This window comes from Corythoichthys intestinalis, chromosome 10, assembly GCF_030265065.1.
Source record: "Corythoichthys intestinalis isolate RoL2023-P3 chromosome 10, ASM3026506v1, whole genome shotgun sequence".
Classification (NCBI taxonomy): domain Eukaryota; kingdom Metazoa; phylum Chordata; class Actinopteri; order Syngnathiformes; family Syngnathidae; genus Corythoichthys; species Corythoichthys intestinalis.
Window position 1 is genome coordinate 19,919,424 of NC_080404.1, and position 16,162 is coordinate 19,935,585.

The following is a 16,162-nucleotide window of genomic DNA, read 5'->3' on the forward strand; positions in this document are numbered from 1 at the left end:
TTGCAGCCTTATTTAGAAGCTAGTATAGACAGTAAAATGTCCAAAACATGGCAAAAATGTGAGTTGTTGTTTTCCAGATAATATTAACAACTGAGAGGTTGTATATATGTTATAATTTCAAGAATTCCGTCTGTCCAAACAGAAAACTGCATTTATCATTTGGCTGCTAGATAATATTAAAAAACAACGTCTGTTCAACAGGCAGGCCACCTGAGCTGAGGAGTATGTTTTCAAGAAAATGTGTGTAGCGGATGTGGTGTCGTAAAACTGCATTGCATGCTAGTCCATGGCAATAATAGTACAATTCTAAAATACTAAAACCTGCAGCGTCGTTCGAATGGAAATCGTCGTCGTGTGCATGTAAGCCTGCAAACCTTTTCTGTTGATTCGGTCGGAGCGTCACTGTAAACTGGCCCTAATTCTGTGTTGTTTTGTTTTTTTATGTTCAGTTTTTACTAACAAGTCGGTTGTGCATTTTAGATATTGATTCTTTTGCCTGAAAATATGTATGAAAAAGCTACAATGACAGTATGAAATTTGCAACTCCTGTTTGTGTTCGCTAACAGGCGCCACTGAAGTCAATAAGGGCTCACGTTGAGCCTTTCACAGTGAATTCACGCATCAGGCCGACTTGAGGGAGACCTTAACCTGACATTTCAAATAGGCAAGGCACGCTTAATGGGGTTGCCAGTGCAGTGAATCGAAGAGGAGAATCCCTGTGCGCAGACATTTTATGCTCTCAGCAGATTTTGCTATCAGTCTTTAACCTACTTTTTCACCTCCACTTTGTACCTTCATCAGAATGGATGTTAATATTGCATAGGACCTGCTGCTCTCACCGGTGCGTTACTGTATTATTGTAAGCAATTCCCGGAAAGTGGATATTGATCCCGATAATAGTACCCACTCAGCTTTTGTAGAAGCAAAGCCAATTTTCCCATCCATTAATTTTCAGGGCTTTGTGTCACCATAGCAGCAGATTAAGGAAACAAAGGGTAGGGCATGGGTGGCCTGTGGGGGGCATCTGGAAGCCATTCTAAGATTGCAACTCAACCACCTGTTGACTCATTTTGATTCAATAGAACTAGGACTCTACTATCAGTGTACCGCAAATGGTTGGATTATTTTTTTCCCCCCATAAACTTTGGCATTGAATTTATCTCCTGTACTCTGTTGCCGTTGTTTTCTGCATTGTTGCATTTCCTCAGTTCCCCAACGAGCTGTGATCAGCAGGCTTGCCTGCTTGCTTCAGTATCTGACAACAGCTTTTTGAATGGGGGATTATTAAATGACTCATGTTTTATAAAGCACACATTAAATAAGAGGCTATATTAGATAACATTTTCTCCAGTCACCTATGACGTCTGAGTGGACTTCATCGGAAGAGAATGTCAATAACGTCTGTGATTTTAACTTTCAAATTTTCAAGTTCTATCTGCGTTTTCTGAACATTCGTATGCTAAGGTTTGGTAATCCTAGCTCACACGTTATCGCTCAAAATTTCCCTTTCAATTCCCCTCACTTTGAAGCTTCTTCAGAAGTTAGGATGCTGTTTGTCCTGCTTATCTCTTTGTGTGTCCTTCTGTGCACTCACACCATGCTTTCATTCTTCAATATGTACTCAGTGAGACAGCATGAGTCACATTACAGGTTTCTGTGTCTTTAAACAGGCAAAGAAAGAATCATTTTAGTCAGAGAAAGTCATGATTTGTATATATTCATTCATATTAAATTTCTATCTTTGAAGCGTCTTCATGAGTGTCGCTTTGATACAGGCAGGACTGCAGTGTTTTTGAAAGATGTAGGTCATGTCGCCTGCCCTTCTTGATTAGAGATACAAAACTGTAAACTTGGCAGACATCCTCAGATGTGATAGACGGTGCCTCCCAACGTCTCATCACTCTCATCTCGTCAATCATCCTGTGGTTGGCGTAAACACCTCATCTCTGTGTGCTGGCTGTCTCTGCAGGGACTTTTCCTGGAATTCATTCCCTTTGTGCACTATGTTATGTTCTCTTACATACTTATATACACACACATACTGTAAGTACTAGGGATTAGGGCTGTCCCAAACGAATAATTTTCTCCCGATTAGTCAGCCGACTATTTTTACGATTAGTCGACTAATCTAATAATTAAAAAAAATATATATTTTTTTTTTACTAATTTAGCAATGGAATTTTTGTTGACTCTTATCAATTCACAAAAACATATTGGAACACTTAAATTATTTATTAAAGTACAAATAAACACGTAAATAACTATAGTAAATCACCAATAAACAATGAGTTCAAATGCTGATAGAATTAACTAGTGTAGCATCCCGATTGGAAAGATGGTCTCTTAAACTGATGGTTTACAACTTTTATTCCATCCTTGATGTAAACACACTATAAGAGCTATGGTGCACACCAATAAAACAACACAATTAGAAATTAACAAAAACTTTTCACCTTTTTCCTTTTAAACCTTATTTATATATCAATGAATTGCCTTTCTGAATTGCCTTTACCTTAAATTATTACCTTATCATTGACAATCTCTTCCTTCAGTGCAATCACTGTATATACTGTATATATTTATGACCTTTTAACCTTATATAATTGTGTATACCATAAAATAAACCATAACATGAAATAAACCTTTCAATTATCATTAAGAACAATACTAAAAGTAAAAGCACTTATAGGCCCATTGCCAATGAAACATCATTATTTAGTAAAGCGACAGCACCCTCTAGTGTACAAAAAATGAAAAAACAAAAAAAAATTTTTACAAACTGGGTGACGGCGCTTGAGGTGTTCATTCACGGCCGACGTGCAGCCAAGCTTGGCATTGAAGAGACAGGACAGAAGAGTGTACCCTCCTTTGTTTCTTTGAAATAAGTCAATGTTTTGGACACTGGTGCGCTTTTTTTGGCTTTGTGCCGCTTTTCCCGCTTGCATACAGAGCATCCGACATTCTGAACTTTCCACGCATATATTTTTTTAACCCTTCATTAACCGTCGACGGGATATTGTGCTCGTCGACGGATTTACGTCACCGATGACGTCGACTATGTCGACTAGTCGGGACAGCTCTACTAGGGATGTCCCGATCCAGGTTTTTGCACTTCCGATCCGATACCGATATTGTTTTGCACTTCCGATCTGATACCGATACTGGCCGATACCGATACCGACCTATCTGAGAATGTGTTAAAGTTATTTAGCCTTCTTACTTAGTTGTCAGACTCATGTTGAAAAAGGTTTTAGTACCCTTGATAACAACTAGCCAGCTGAATTAGGTGAGTTTGAATAACACACAACGGTTGGTAACAAGAAACTGACCTGTTTATTCAGTGACAAACACAAAACATTATAAATAACAAACAGAAATGGCATTGTCAGTCAGTAAAACGTGCAAATAATATTGTAAACTGTCTTAAAAAAGCAAAACACACCAACAACCTCAGTGGAAAATCCCACAAATCCCCCAAGCTATTAGATGCTTTTAATGTTTCGTGCATTAGTTACAAAAATTGTATTAAAAGCCTCTCAGGTTTAAATCAACGACTATTTCAGTATCAAAACAATCAGTATAAAACAGTAAATAAAATACTCATGTCCCCATTCTGTATCAGCAGCTTTAAACTACATTCAATTCATTTAATATTGCGAATCAACTGTTAAAAGTTAAAATTGCTCCCGTTATTCCATAATTTCCCTTCTGTCTACTTTCGACATGTGAAAGTTTTAAAACTGTTTTGATGATAGATTCAAGTCAAGATTTTTAGGGAAACCGAAGCCAAAACTGGAATGGATTATGTAAATCGGTGCGCTGGAAAACCCGGACCGGACTTCAAAAAAACTGGATCGGAAGTCTGGATCGGAATTTTTCCCGTGTTCCGATCCGATACCGATGGGCATTTTTTTGCCCATATCGGCGTCCGATCGGGACATCTCTAATATGTACATTATTACATCAACAGGTATGAAATAAACCATCAGCTGTTGAGTTGTCCGATAAGATTGGTACCCCATTAATATTGGCCAACAAAAACATTGAAGATAATATCAGCATTGGTTTTCAACCAGTATTTATGCGGGTTTTAAATTAACGTACAAGCCTGTATTAGCTCAAACTGTCTTATAACTGAGATGCTTGAGATTTGTTATCTGAGGAAAAGACCCAACTCACTCTAAAATAAAATGAACAAAAAATGAAATAAAATAATGAATTATAAACACATCACATATAACTACTCTGACTCCAGAGAGAAATAGTTACTAAGAAAAGTAATAAAAACAAATAATTCTAATGCAAAGCCCAGCAAAATGCATTTTGAAAATTGTCATTGCATTGGCATGTCCAGTCCTATGATTGCATGCCTGTATTTGTAATTCTTTGTCGCCTCATCATTATGAAAGCATCCAGTGGGGCGTCACAATACAATTAGCAATAATATGTTAATACCACAACCGCATTAATCTCTATCAGATTTGAATTGGACATCATCGGGTTATCGGTTATCCTTACAAAAGGCATTATCGGACAACTCTAATCAACTGCATTCCAACGCTTCTTTGCTGCATTTCTAAACAGCATACTGTAGTGTACAGTAATGTACAAACACTGTGCTGGAGTAGCTTAGCCGGAGGGAATTTGGCATTCGCTCATCCTGGTAGTCTGCTTGGCACGGAGGCCGTATTGTTTTTCTTTGAAATAGATTTTAAGACGCTCACTCAGTTTTACACAGATCAAATTCACAGCCTCTTAAGAGATTTGTCCATGACTGTGTTGTAACGAGGGATGTTCTCCGTCAGACCTGAATGGCAAAAAAGTACCACTACTACTGGTGCATTTGACTGTAATGTACAGTACATGCACAAACTGCAACACTAGTAATTTATTATAGCCTAATGCCATGTCAATAAAAAGGAAGAAAAGTGTAGTCCCTTATCATTAGTAAGGGTGTAACGGTACATGTATTTGTATTGAACCGTTTCAATACGTGGTGCTCTGTTCGGAACGAAGGCGTACCGAACGAGTTTCTGACGTAATGTAACCCTTACTTTTCGAGGATGTGATTCGATCGGGTTACAGTTTCTTTGTGTAGATTATATTTACTCCGTCTTCTCTACTATGAGGACCAACACAGTAGGACAGTACAACCCAGAAACGTCAACGGGGCGACAACGTGGCCGCCGCGAAAACAGCGAAACGCGGGCGTTAAAGTCAATCAGCCAATGCACACCAGTTGCAGTGCGGCCGTGTGTTAGACGCGTACCAGAAGCGGCTCAACACGACACACACGAAAAGAACGGCAGAGTTTATTGTTTGATGCGAGACGCGACCCTCCTGCGTCAATACTACTACCGGTAGCTAGGATCGGGTAGACCAGAAGTCACTCTTGTAAAAATACGGTGGATCCGGTCGATTTTCAAACTAATATGCAATCGCAACCCACTTTTTGAGTCCATCAGATCTCTTGAGTGGTGGATCGGGGCACAGTTGACTCAATACAAAACCCTCCTACCACAACAAAACAAGTTGGAACTAATATTCACATAGGAACTAAAGTTATACAACATAAAATATACAATATAAATCAATACTACATCACATTTGTAAAATATCATAAAATAATTAAAAAATAATAATAAAATGAATTGAAATGAGCTAAAACACCTGTAATTAAATAATAAGAATGATACACAGATCCTGCTTACACAATTACATTTATTAATTTCTGTGTGGCGCTTTAACTTGAGAAAATCCACCAATAAAGCTTTTGAAAACCGTTCATAAGGGAAAAAAATGATTTCATTGAGGCATTTCATTTGTAAAATACAAGTTAAAATCTTTGTCATTGGGATTAGTTTTCTCTTTAGCACAGGACTTCTTTTTTCTTTTCTTTCAGAAAGAAGGCTGACCAATACGCGGGGTCTGAAAGGCAAATTGTTGTTGGATCATCTTTAAATACCCGCTACTTTTTGAGCAGAATTCTAGCTTTGTATAGGCTAATGTTCCTATTGTTGAAAGCACAAAGGTGTGTAATAAGCAACTAGCACATTTATATTTTGCATTTTGTTTTCTTACTGTACCGAAAATGAACCGAACCGTGACCTCAAAACCGAGGTACGTACCGAACCGAGATTTTTGTGTACCGTTACACCCCTAATCATTAGTATAAAAATGTCTTTTCATTGTGACATGTTTCTACACATCTAAAAATTTAATAAACAGTGCTGAATATTTTAAAAGAAGTTACACTATTTGATGTCACTCCACTCATACAATTACTGTATATCACTTCGCCAAGAATCAAAGGTTGCAAAAGTGTCTTGGCATGTTATTTTGCCAGCTGGCAGCTGTCTCACAAATTTAGGTTTGATCAAGTGGGTTCTTCTGACGATAGGGAGGACACTGCGGTTGCAAGGGGTACTGAGGGTCAACATTGAGGTATTGCCTCGCCTTCCATTATCTCTTTGATTTACTATTATTGAAAGATTTCTCTTGTGGCTCAGCTCCAGGTTCCACTTTTTCCAATATGTGGTGACACATCCCTCCCCCATAACACACAACACCCACACACTGCTGGTTGTACGCTTCATCAACTCTTAGCAGTGGACCGTTCCTTATGATAACAAACTTGACATCAGGTATGCTAACTCGTTGATGAAGACTGCTTTGACAGATTATAGAGGGCCATTATGGTAACTCTTGGAGCATGAAGAGAGATTAGTGCTAGAGTTCAAACATGGTTAAAAAACTTAACCATTCGATATGGAAGGATGTTTCTAATATGTAGTTTAATAAGGTGACAAACACAACTTGGTATGATGCGGTGCAATTTTATATCACTACCAGAGGTGGGTAGTAATGCGTTACATTTACTCAGTTTCATTTACTTGAGTAACTTTTTGAGAAAAATTTACTTCTAAGAGTACTTTTACCTCACCATACTTTTTACTTGAGTAGATTTGTGAAGAAACGCTACTCTTACTCCACTACTTTGGGCTACACTAGAGACGTTATATTTTTCCTCTTTACTGTACATATTAGATTTTACTTTATTTTTGTCAGAGATGCCGACAATGGCGCTACCAGTTTCACCAATGAGACATCTTGGGAATAATCACATGAGTCCATTATACCAATCGGACGTAACAGTAGTCACATGATCACACACAAGCTTGCAGTTGGAATTCCTATGATTATGAAAGCCTGTTCAATCGTGTGGCGTCTTTAAAGTGTGGTAAAAAATAAACTATTTGGCATAAAGTCTGTACCGGCTTTCGATGATCAAGTAGGTGGCCGAATCGCTGTATAAAATTTCAGACGCACCTTCTGGGAGACGTCAAGCCATGATCCCATTGTTGTTTATTGTGATCCAGGCAATTCCACAATTTTGAGTAATGGTGAAGGATTTCTTATTGCAAGTGTCTTGAGTTGTTGTAAGTCAGTGGTCTCCAGCCCGGTCGAAGATCAGGGGGTAGGGAGTTCCAGAGCTGGGGGGCACACTGACTAAAAGCTCTGGAACCAAAGGTGGAGAGGCGGACACGGGGGACCTAAAGGGGGAGGATAGTGGAAGAGCGAAGTGGACGGGGTGGATTGTTTAAACAGATTAGATTGCAAAGGTAGGGAGGGGCCAAGCCATGGAGTGTTTTGAAGGTGATGATGGGGATCTTGTGATTGATTCTTTGTATGACGGGAAGCCAGTGAAGTTGACGGAGGATGGGGGTGATGTAGTGTGTGGCGGGGGTCCGAGTGATGAGGTGTGTTGCTGAGTTCTGCAGGAGCTGCAGTTTTTGGAGGGACTTGTTAGGGAGACCAAAGAGCAGTGAGTTTCAGTAATCGAGCCGGAAGGTTATTAGACTACAGACCAGGGTGGAAGCGGTATGGATGTTGAGAAAAGGAAGGAGACGAGAAATGTTGCGAAGGTGGAAATAGGCTGATCTCGTGATTTAATTGCTGATTACTGAATACGCCTCCAAAAAACAATCTAGTTACTTTACTTGATGATCAAAGTAACTAAGTTACTTTTCAAGTAATTTATCAATTACTTTTTACCAATTTTTCGCTCTTTGCTGCCTCAACATAGGAATGACAACAGAAAAATGCCATCACATGTAATTAACTTTCCAAGAAATGAATTTAAAGGAGAAGATCAGAGTTTTTCACATAAGGCTTAAACTTCGGGTTAGCAGGGGTTTTATTAGTCGATGGAGTTAATTACAACCAGTATTGACTCTAGCTAGCTTAGCCACTCCGGAGCCCTGAAACTAACAAATAACTGACAAACTGCACGGAATTCAATCAACTCTAAGGACTAATTATACCCTCGCCAACTCGAAGATTAAAGAGCATATGACAGGAGAAAAAAAGTCTTAAATAGCATTATTATGTTAATCAGAATCATATTTTGAGACGATTCGACTATATAAAACAATTTAGCAAAGCGCAGATGATGAGAAATTAGTCTTTTAATCTGCCGGTTAGCCACGCCTACCATTATAGGGCACTAGCGTCCCCAACAGGTGGATGACGTCAGCGGGAGACTGGGCTCATCGGTTTTACTATTCAGCCCATTGAGGGGGAATTATTCAGAACGAGGAAAACACGACGAAGAGAGACGCAAAATGTCATTGTTTCAGTCTCTCTACTCCAATATTTTTACAGGATATTCTTTTTATCCAAGTATTTTTCCCCAATAGCTAAATAAATGGCTTGAGAAGGACCAGTCAGCCCGTCGAGGGGGAACTATTCACAACGAGGAAAACGCGACGAAGAGATCTGCAAAATGTCATTGTTTCTGTCTCTTTACTTCAATATTTTTACAGGATATTCTTTTTATCCAAGTATTTTCCCCAATCGCTAAATAAATGGCATGGTATTGTCAAATAACAGTCTTGTGCTAACTGGGATATGAAATGATAAAAATGCACCTATTCAGGACGACATGGCAAAATTACTCCATAATGGTCAAAACTGTCGACTTCACCTTTACTGTCGCACCTCCCGAACGATATTTTATGACACCTAAATCGGACATATGTCATTTCCCTTCCCTGGCTTCGGAGAATGTAAACAAACCAAGAGGCGTGACAGCTAGCTGACATGCTAACCCAAACAGAGTGATGTTTCAAAGTCTTCAAAGCGGAAAATCATAACTAGCTCTGATTATTTGACATGACGACTGGGTTGTCGATTGTCTCTGTGGCTCGGCAAACCGCCCGGCAGAGAGCAATTTACAGCTCGTTCCCCGGAGGAGGTCGTCTGCAGTTGTTGTGCAGCTAACGTGCAGCTAATGTGCACGAGGAGAGCTTTTTACATACCTATCAATGATCAAACGTAAGTAGTCCTTTATTTAAAGAAAGTTTGTAGTGTTTACTTTGTAATCGCTGTATTCGTATTTGACATAATACAAAACAAGATGTTTACTCACTTCCTCGTAAGTCCAATGGTCCCACAGTAGTAGGGCTTGTTTTGGCCAATATCCATGGTGAATGGGAAACTGGCTGGCGTGATGCGAAAAATAAACGTATTAATCCGCAAAATCAGCTGAATCCTTAGTCCTCATAGACAACAGTATGGCTGTATAGTGAAGAGGACGCCTTCATCCGTACACGTCACAGCACCCTCCTCCTCAATGCAAGACCGAAGCCGGAAGTGACTCATTTTCATGGCGCGGGATTAAAAAAACTAAATAAATATAGCATATAGCGTAAATATAGCATAGAATACCATGTGTATTATGAAATAAGCATGCTTTTTCGTGTCACATGCACTTAAAGTCTAATGTCAAAAAGTCTGAACTTCCCCTTTAAAATAAATACCTAGCCATTAAAATGTTGTCTATAAAGTTTTAAAGTAATACATGAAAACAATGAAAATGAAATGAACACGAATCCTACAGTAGTATTCATATTGGGTCAACATTATTTTGTTTAATAGGTTCATAGAGATTACATTGTTCTGAGAAACAAAATATACTATTGTTTAAAAAATATTTCACTGTAAGCGGTTTCTTCCAACATTACTCATTACTTGTGTATTCTTTTCACCTAATACTTTGTTACTTGTGCTTGAGTAAATTTCTGGATTACAATTTTTACTTGAGTAAAATGATTTTGAAGTCACACTCCTCTTACGTAAGTAAAATTTTTTGCTACTTTACACACTTCGGATCGCTACGACAACCGCAATAATAAATGTAACAAATAATTTCTGAAACCCAATTGGGCACCATCCCCTTTAGTGTTGTGAAAAGTATATTCGTGAACTGGAATGCAACCATCCTTTAATTCACATGCTCTATCCAGTCAAAAAAAAAATTCACATCTATCAAGGAAATTAATGTCACACATTAAAATGTCAGTGATTGTATTGTGTTTTCTGAGTTTCGGTTTGGTCTTTTGGTCCCTTCCAGTGAGATGTGGTTAAATAGAGCAGAAAACATGCATCTCACAGTCCTTGTAGTCGTGTCATGAAAGATTCAAGTGTGCGGGAGTATGAGCGTACACCACTTAGTGTCACATTTGAGTGCCGTCTTTGCAAACTGATGACCCTTGACTGGTATGGTCTGTACGTGCGTGGGTATGTGTTAATGTATTTGAGTGGCTGCGTTCATTTTGACACCTCACGGCCTCATGAACTTGAACTATTTTTCCTGCCACATTGCGAACATGTTAAGACATTCTCCCACAAGGCCGATTGTTCCTGTCATTTATTGTTCCTCTTTCTTTATCCCAGTGTTGTCCATCCAGGCTGCCATCCAGTTCACAAGGGAGCCCAAGTCTCAGGATGCCCTGCACGGCCGTAGCGCCATGCTCCGTTGCGAGGTCAGCGATCCGACTGACATCAGCTACCGTTGGCTCCATAATGGGCAGCCGTTGGACAACGGCGAGAGGCGCTACCAGGAGGGCAGCAATCTCCAGTTTAGCGCTGTGGACCGCCGACTGGACGCAGGAAACTTCGAGTGTGTGGCGCAAAACACAGTCACGGGAGAGGTGCTCCATTCCAACAATGCCTCTTTCAACATCAAATGTAAGTGTTCAATTTCAGGCCAGGTTTTAACTAATATACAGTATATGAAAGTAGGAGTGGGAACCTCTTGGTACCTCACGATTTGCGATACAAAGCTCACGATAACGATGATCTGACGATATGGCGATACAACGATTATCGATACATTTGTAGAATATCCTAGAATGATTTTCTGACCAACAACCAATAAACGGAAAAACAAGCTTCTGCTGTGAATTGGAATGAGTTCATCACTAGTAGACGTCCAATCCATTTGAAATGGGAGGGTGAACATTCGTTCAATTGCTGCCATCCCTCCCACTTCAAACGGATTGAACGTCTATGGCCGTCATTGGCAGCCAATGCCAGGCAATGAGGTAAATTTGGGCCATTTAAGGTCATTTACCTGTTGATCTTCAGTTACTTCCTGTTGATTTTGAGGTATTTTATGGGTCAATTCCTGTTGAATTTAAGTTACAGAACAGGAACTGACCTGGATATCACCCAAATGAATAGGCACTCAAACTCAACAGGAAATGACCTATAAATGCCCTAAAATGAACCGCAAGTGACCTGTAAATGCCCTGAAAACCACCTGCACTGTCAATGCAGTCTTAGAGTTAACTGAGACACTATTGTGGTGGAAGATTTTGGTAGTAACTTGTTGGTTCCTTTTATTTTTTTTTTAAGACATTGACATCTTTTTAACTACTATATACTAACTACTACTATAAATACTACCGTATTTTTCGGACTATAAGTCACAATTTTTTTCATAGTTTGGCTGGGGGTGCGACTTCTACTCAGGAACGACTTATGTTTGAAATTATTAACACATTATGATATCATTTCATATGTTATTTTGGTGTTTTGGAGTGATACTGATGGTTTGGTTAACTTTTTAGCATGTTCTTTATGCTATAGTTATCTGAATAACTCTTAATAGCTATGACCACGTTCGTGTTCTGCGTTTGGCAATGTGTGTTAAATTGTATTATTGACTTTTCTATATTGAAATGCATGCTTTTAGTTTGTGGCGCTTTCACGCCCACGTGGGTGCACACTCGCACTTGTTTACGCGAAGAAGAGCACCAGAAGAAGACGGACAGCTACGAAGCTTTCAGTGAGTGGGCGAGTTAGCGAGAGAGAAACACGGCTGCGAACCTACGTTCATTGTTAATGCCTGAAAAAAATCTCTACAGCGGCAACACCTGTGTGTATCATCTTTTCTGTTGTTGTTGTTGTGTATTTTCCACCCGCGATCGGACACTTGGTGCCAGTTGTGTGGTTGTTTGAACAATGTGCTAATGGTAGCGAACGCATGCTAACCGTTTGTGTCATTACTGTAATAGCACCTAATTATCATTTATTTACGTTGATGCGAAGCTGTTTGGTATTGAGGACGAAATTGATTCAGCAAATTATGCGGACATTCAGCATCGTCATTTGGGAGTTTAGCTCGCTGTATAGCCAGGTTTGAGCCGTAGCGTCCTGGTGAGGACAGTATATTCGCATTTCGTTTTTCTTGCACTGTACACTTATTCAGCATGTTGTTCACTATAGTATTTTTACATTAAATTGCATTTCAAGATGACATATCTGTTCTATGTGTTGGATTTTATCAAGTAAATTTCCCCCAAAAATGCAACTTATACTCCGGTGCACCATATATATGTTTTTTTTTCCTCTTTGTTGGGCATTTTATGGCTGGTGCGACTTATACTCAGCTGTAACGTGTAGTCCGAAAAATACGGTATATCTCGATTCTTGGCAGGAGCATATCGACCGATCTTTTGGGATACAATTATAACGATATATCACCATTTCCATATTTTGTCACACCCCTATATGAAAGCGCCTGGATATCCTGTGTGAAAGTTGCTAGTAGCGAAGGTTTCATCATGGTGACCATGACGTGCATCCAGTTTCTGGATCAGAAAAGCAAAACAAGAGTGTAAAATGGCGGCCAAAGAGCTGAGTGTTTTTACTTTCTCGCCTTTTTCTTTGAGGCTTCCTCTCCATTACTTAATGGAAAATGGCTAGAATTGCCAAGCATGTGTTTCTTGTTGCCTGTAATCTTTTTTCATACGTTGCATCACTCACTCATTTGCCTTGTCTCTTTTGTCTGGACATTATTGTTGCCCCTCTAACACAGAACAGTCACCATTTTCCATAATTAGGTGTATAGCAGAACATCATTGATTAAAAAAAAAGTAATTGATATAGAAAACCTTATTGGGGCTACATAACCAAATTGTCATTTATTGTTAAGTAGCCTCTGGTAGTAGTTTTTACGCTAAAGTGCCTTCATTTAGAATTTTCTTTGTCCCCCTTCATTAAAACAAGTTTGTCAGTTTTCAAAGGATGACGACAAGAAAACAAGACCTCTTCGCTACAAACTAGTCTATCATACTCAGGGGAAAAAGACAAGGGCAAAGCTTGATTCTATAGTGTGTCTTGACTAGATGTTTGTGGCCTGTGATATAAACCGCATTGTGTCATTGCTCAAAAAACACTTTTCTGAAGCTTCTCTAATGATAAAGCAGCTTTAATGTGTTGTAAGTCAAGATGATAGTGTCTTAATAAACCTCAGCAAACAAGTCAAACATGATACACCAGTTCTCATGATGCTAAATCATCTATATCTGGAGGCATTAACATATCTATGACTTGGACAAAATATTTAGAACACTTCATTTGTTTATAGATCAGTATCTAATCCTCTTTGAACAGTGCATTACTTGCATTATGTAAATATGTGTAAACTAGTTAAAAAGCCCACCCAGATCATCAAAACACGTGTCCAATCTCATTCTTTCAGATTGAGATTAGATGGGGGTGCGTTAGCAATGGATACAAGATTGTTAGGGCTGGTAGTTAACTGTTTCCTTATTACTCTGTGCTACTAATAAAATGTCCAGTTTTCAGTTTGATTTATAAGGGGGTGCGTTAGCAATGGATACAAGATTGTTAGGGCTGGTAGTTAACTGTTTCCCTATTACTCTGTGCTACTAATAAAATGTTAAATTAGTCACGCGTATGAAAAAGGTATATATATATACAAAATAGTGTTGTTTTCGTTAACGATGGCAATAACGAAAGCATTTCAACAACGGACACTTTTTTTATGACGATGATGGTGAGACGATATTGAGCTAAAAATGTGTTTTGGGAGACTAAAACGTAACGAGACGGATGCCAGTTTTCGTCTGACGAGAAGAGAACGAGACGAAAATGCACAATAGTTTCCGTCATGTTCAGAATGTGTGACATTTTATGTGTACAGTAGTTAGCCTGCTTGGTAGCAGTTTCTGGTTGTGTCACTCGCGACGGCCCCCCGACTCACCAGTGTCATCTCCAGTCTCTCCAGCTTGCACACTCGGTAATATTTGTTTTCTTATCTTGGCCAGAGAGAATATGCAATGGTGCTTTAGCCTTTAAATCATTCACTCCCAGCCATTTTCACCGGAGCAAGGCCCTTCGCTCCCGGCCGTTTTACTGGATTTTGACTGATTTTGCAAGGCCTACAGAAAATTCTGTTCTATTGCTATATAAACATGGAACCCACCAAAAGAAAGATTAGACTGTCTTCTTTCAGCAGAAAAAAGTTAGTTTATCTCTTTTTCCATTCTTTAGAAATCAGCATGAGAAAATAGCTTAGTTTGTGTAATTTTCCAATTTCTGATGAAAATAATGGAGAACTTGAGCTTTTTGTGAAAGCATGCATTTCAAACATAACTTTGACTTTAACACAGCTATTTTTTGCTTTAGTTACATCCCAAACATCTGAATAATGTTTTCCTTTTACAAAATAAGATAAACAACAAGACAAATAGAGCTTTTGATAGCAAAGTAACAATTTATTAACACATAACTAACTGAAAGATGACGCTGTTCTGGCAGTGACAGCCTGTTAAACTTTTCCCTCATCGCCGTCTGTCTCATAAATATGATTTTTTTTTTTTAGTCTCTGCGGGCTCTACTCGCGAGCAGCACAGACTCAAAAGGCATCGTCAGCTGCACTAGTGGTCCCGGTCGTTCTGCTCGGTTATCCGCCGCCTGGCATCTATTCGGTTGTCTTCCGCCGGCGCCCGGCAGTGCGGCTTGCCCGTTCGTTGCCATTGAATCGGGTCTTACCAAAGGCACTACTGCCCTCCAGTGGTCGGTTTTATTGCTTTAAAATGGATTTTCAGCTTTGTGCTTTGGAGCTAAATTGAAATACGACCCATTGATGTCTTTTTTGAAGGGAAAAAAAAAACTTAAAAGACGTATAAATGCGTCTTTGGGACACTGAAACAATTAAAAATAGAACATATTTATACATTTTTGGGAGCAAATGCACACACTAAATGTAACTCGTAGCGTTAGCATATCATTTGCGTTGTCATTCGGTTAATGCTAACGCCGAACGTCCTATTAAACTCTCAGGCAACTTTTTTTTTTTTTTTCCATACAGTTCGTGGCGTTTAGGTGGTTATTATTCAATGAAAATTATGTACTGTTTTCCTGCTGAATCTGTATTATTACCAAGTTAGTGTTGTCCTTGTAGACGCTTCAATATGTTCTTGTCTGTCAATGTTCATGCGAAATAGTTGGAAACCTTAAAAATTTTTTAAATTAATTAATTTATTAAAATTTTTTTTTTTTTTTTTGGAGGAAGTTTTCTACAGTCGAAAACATTTTTAGTAAATGTCAAATAAAAGTAGACGAAATTAGTCTTGGTTTTCGTCAACATAAACTAGACGAAGACACATTTTAAGATGACTAAGATATGACTAAAACTAATCAGTATTATTGTTCAAAAGACTAAGACTAAAATTAAAAGGGCTGCCAAAAACAACACTGTTACAAAGACTGATTTATAGTAATGTAATCTCTCAAAAGAGAAACTGGACGAAGAAGGTTTTCACCAGTACTAAAGAGAAAACTATTTTAACTGCTTTTCTCATTCTGACTGTTGTATAGTTGACAATCATTGGCCACTAATTACAACAGCGTAAAATGTCTTCATATTTGTCATTATTAAGAACATTTTTGCTAAATTGCAATTGCAATGATTGTTTTTTTTTTTTTTTTTTTTTTTTTTTTTTTTTTTTTTTTTTTTTTTTTAATACAATTAAATTATTTTACCAAATTGTCAATCAGCTCTCAT

The 16,162-nt window shown here is 38.6% G+C and overlaps 1 protein-coding gene across 4 annotated transcripts in view; it reads left to right on the forward strand.

The window, feature by feature from the left end:
- ptk7b (protein tyrosine kinase 7b) overlaps positions 1 to 16,162 on the forward strand; it is a 155,925-nt gene that overhangs the window by 82,765 nt on the left and 56,998 nt on the right. For all 4 annotated transcript variants that reach the window (XM_057847554.1, XM_057847555.1, XM_057847556.1 and 1 more), the window contains one exon: positions 10,738 to 11,031. In XM_057847554.1, the coding sequence (XP_057703537.1) occupies positions 10,738 to 11,031 (294 nt within the window). The remainder of the gene's footprint in view (positions 1 to 10,737; positions 11,032 to 16,162) is intronic.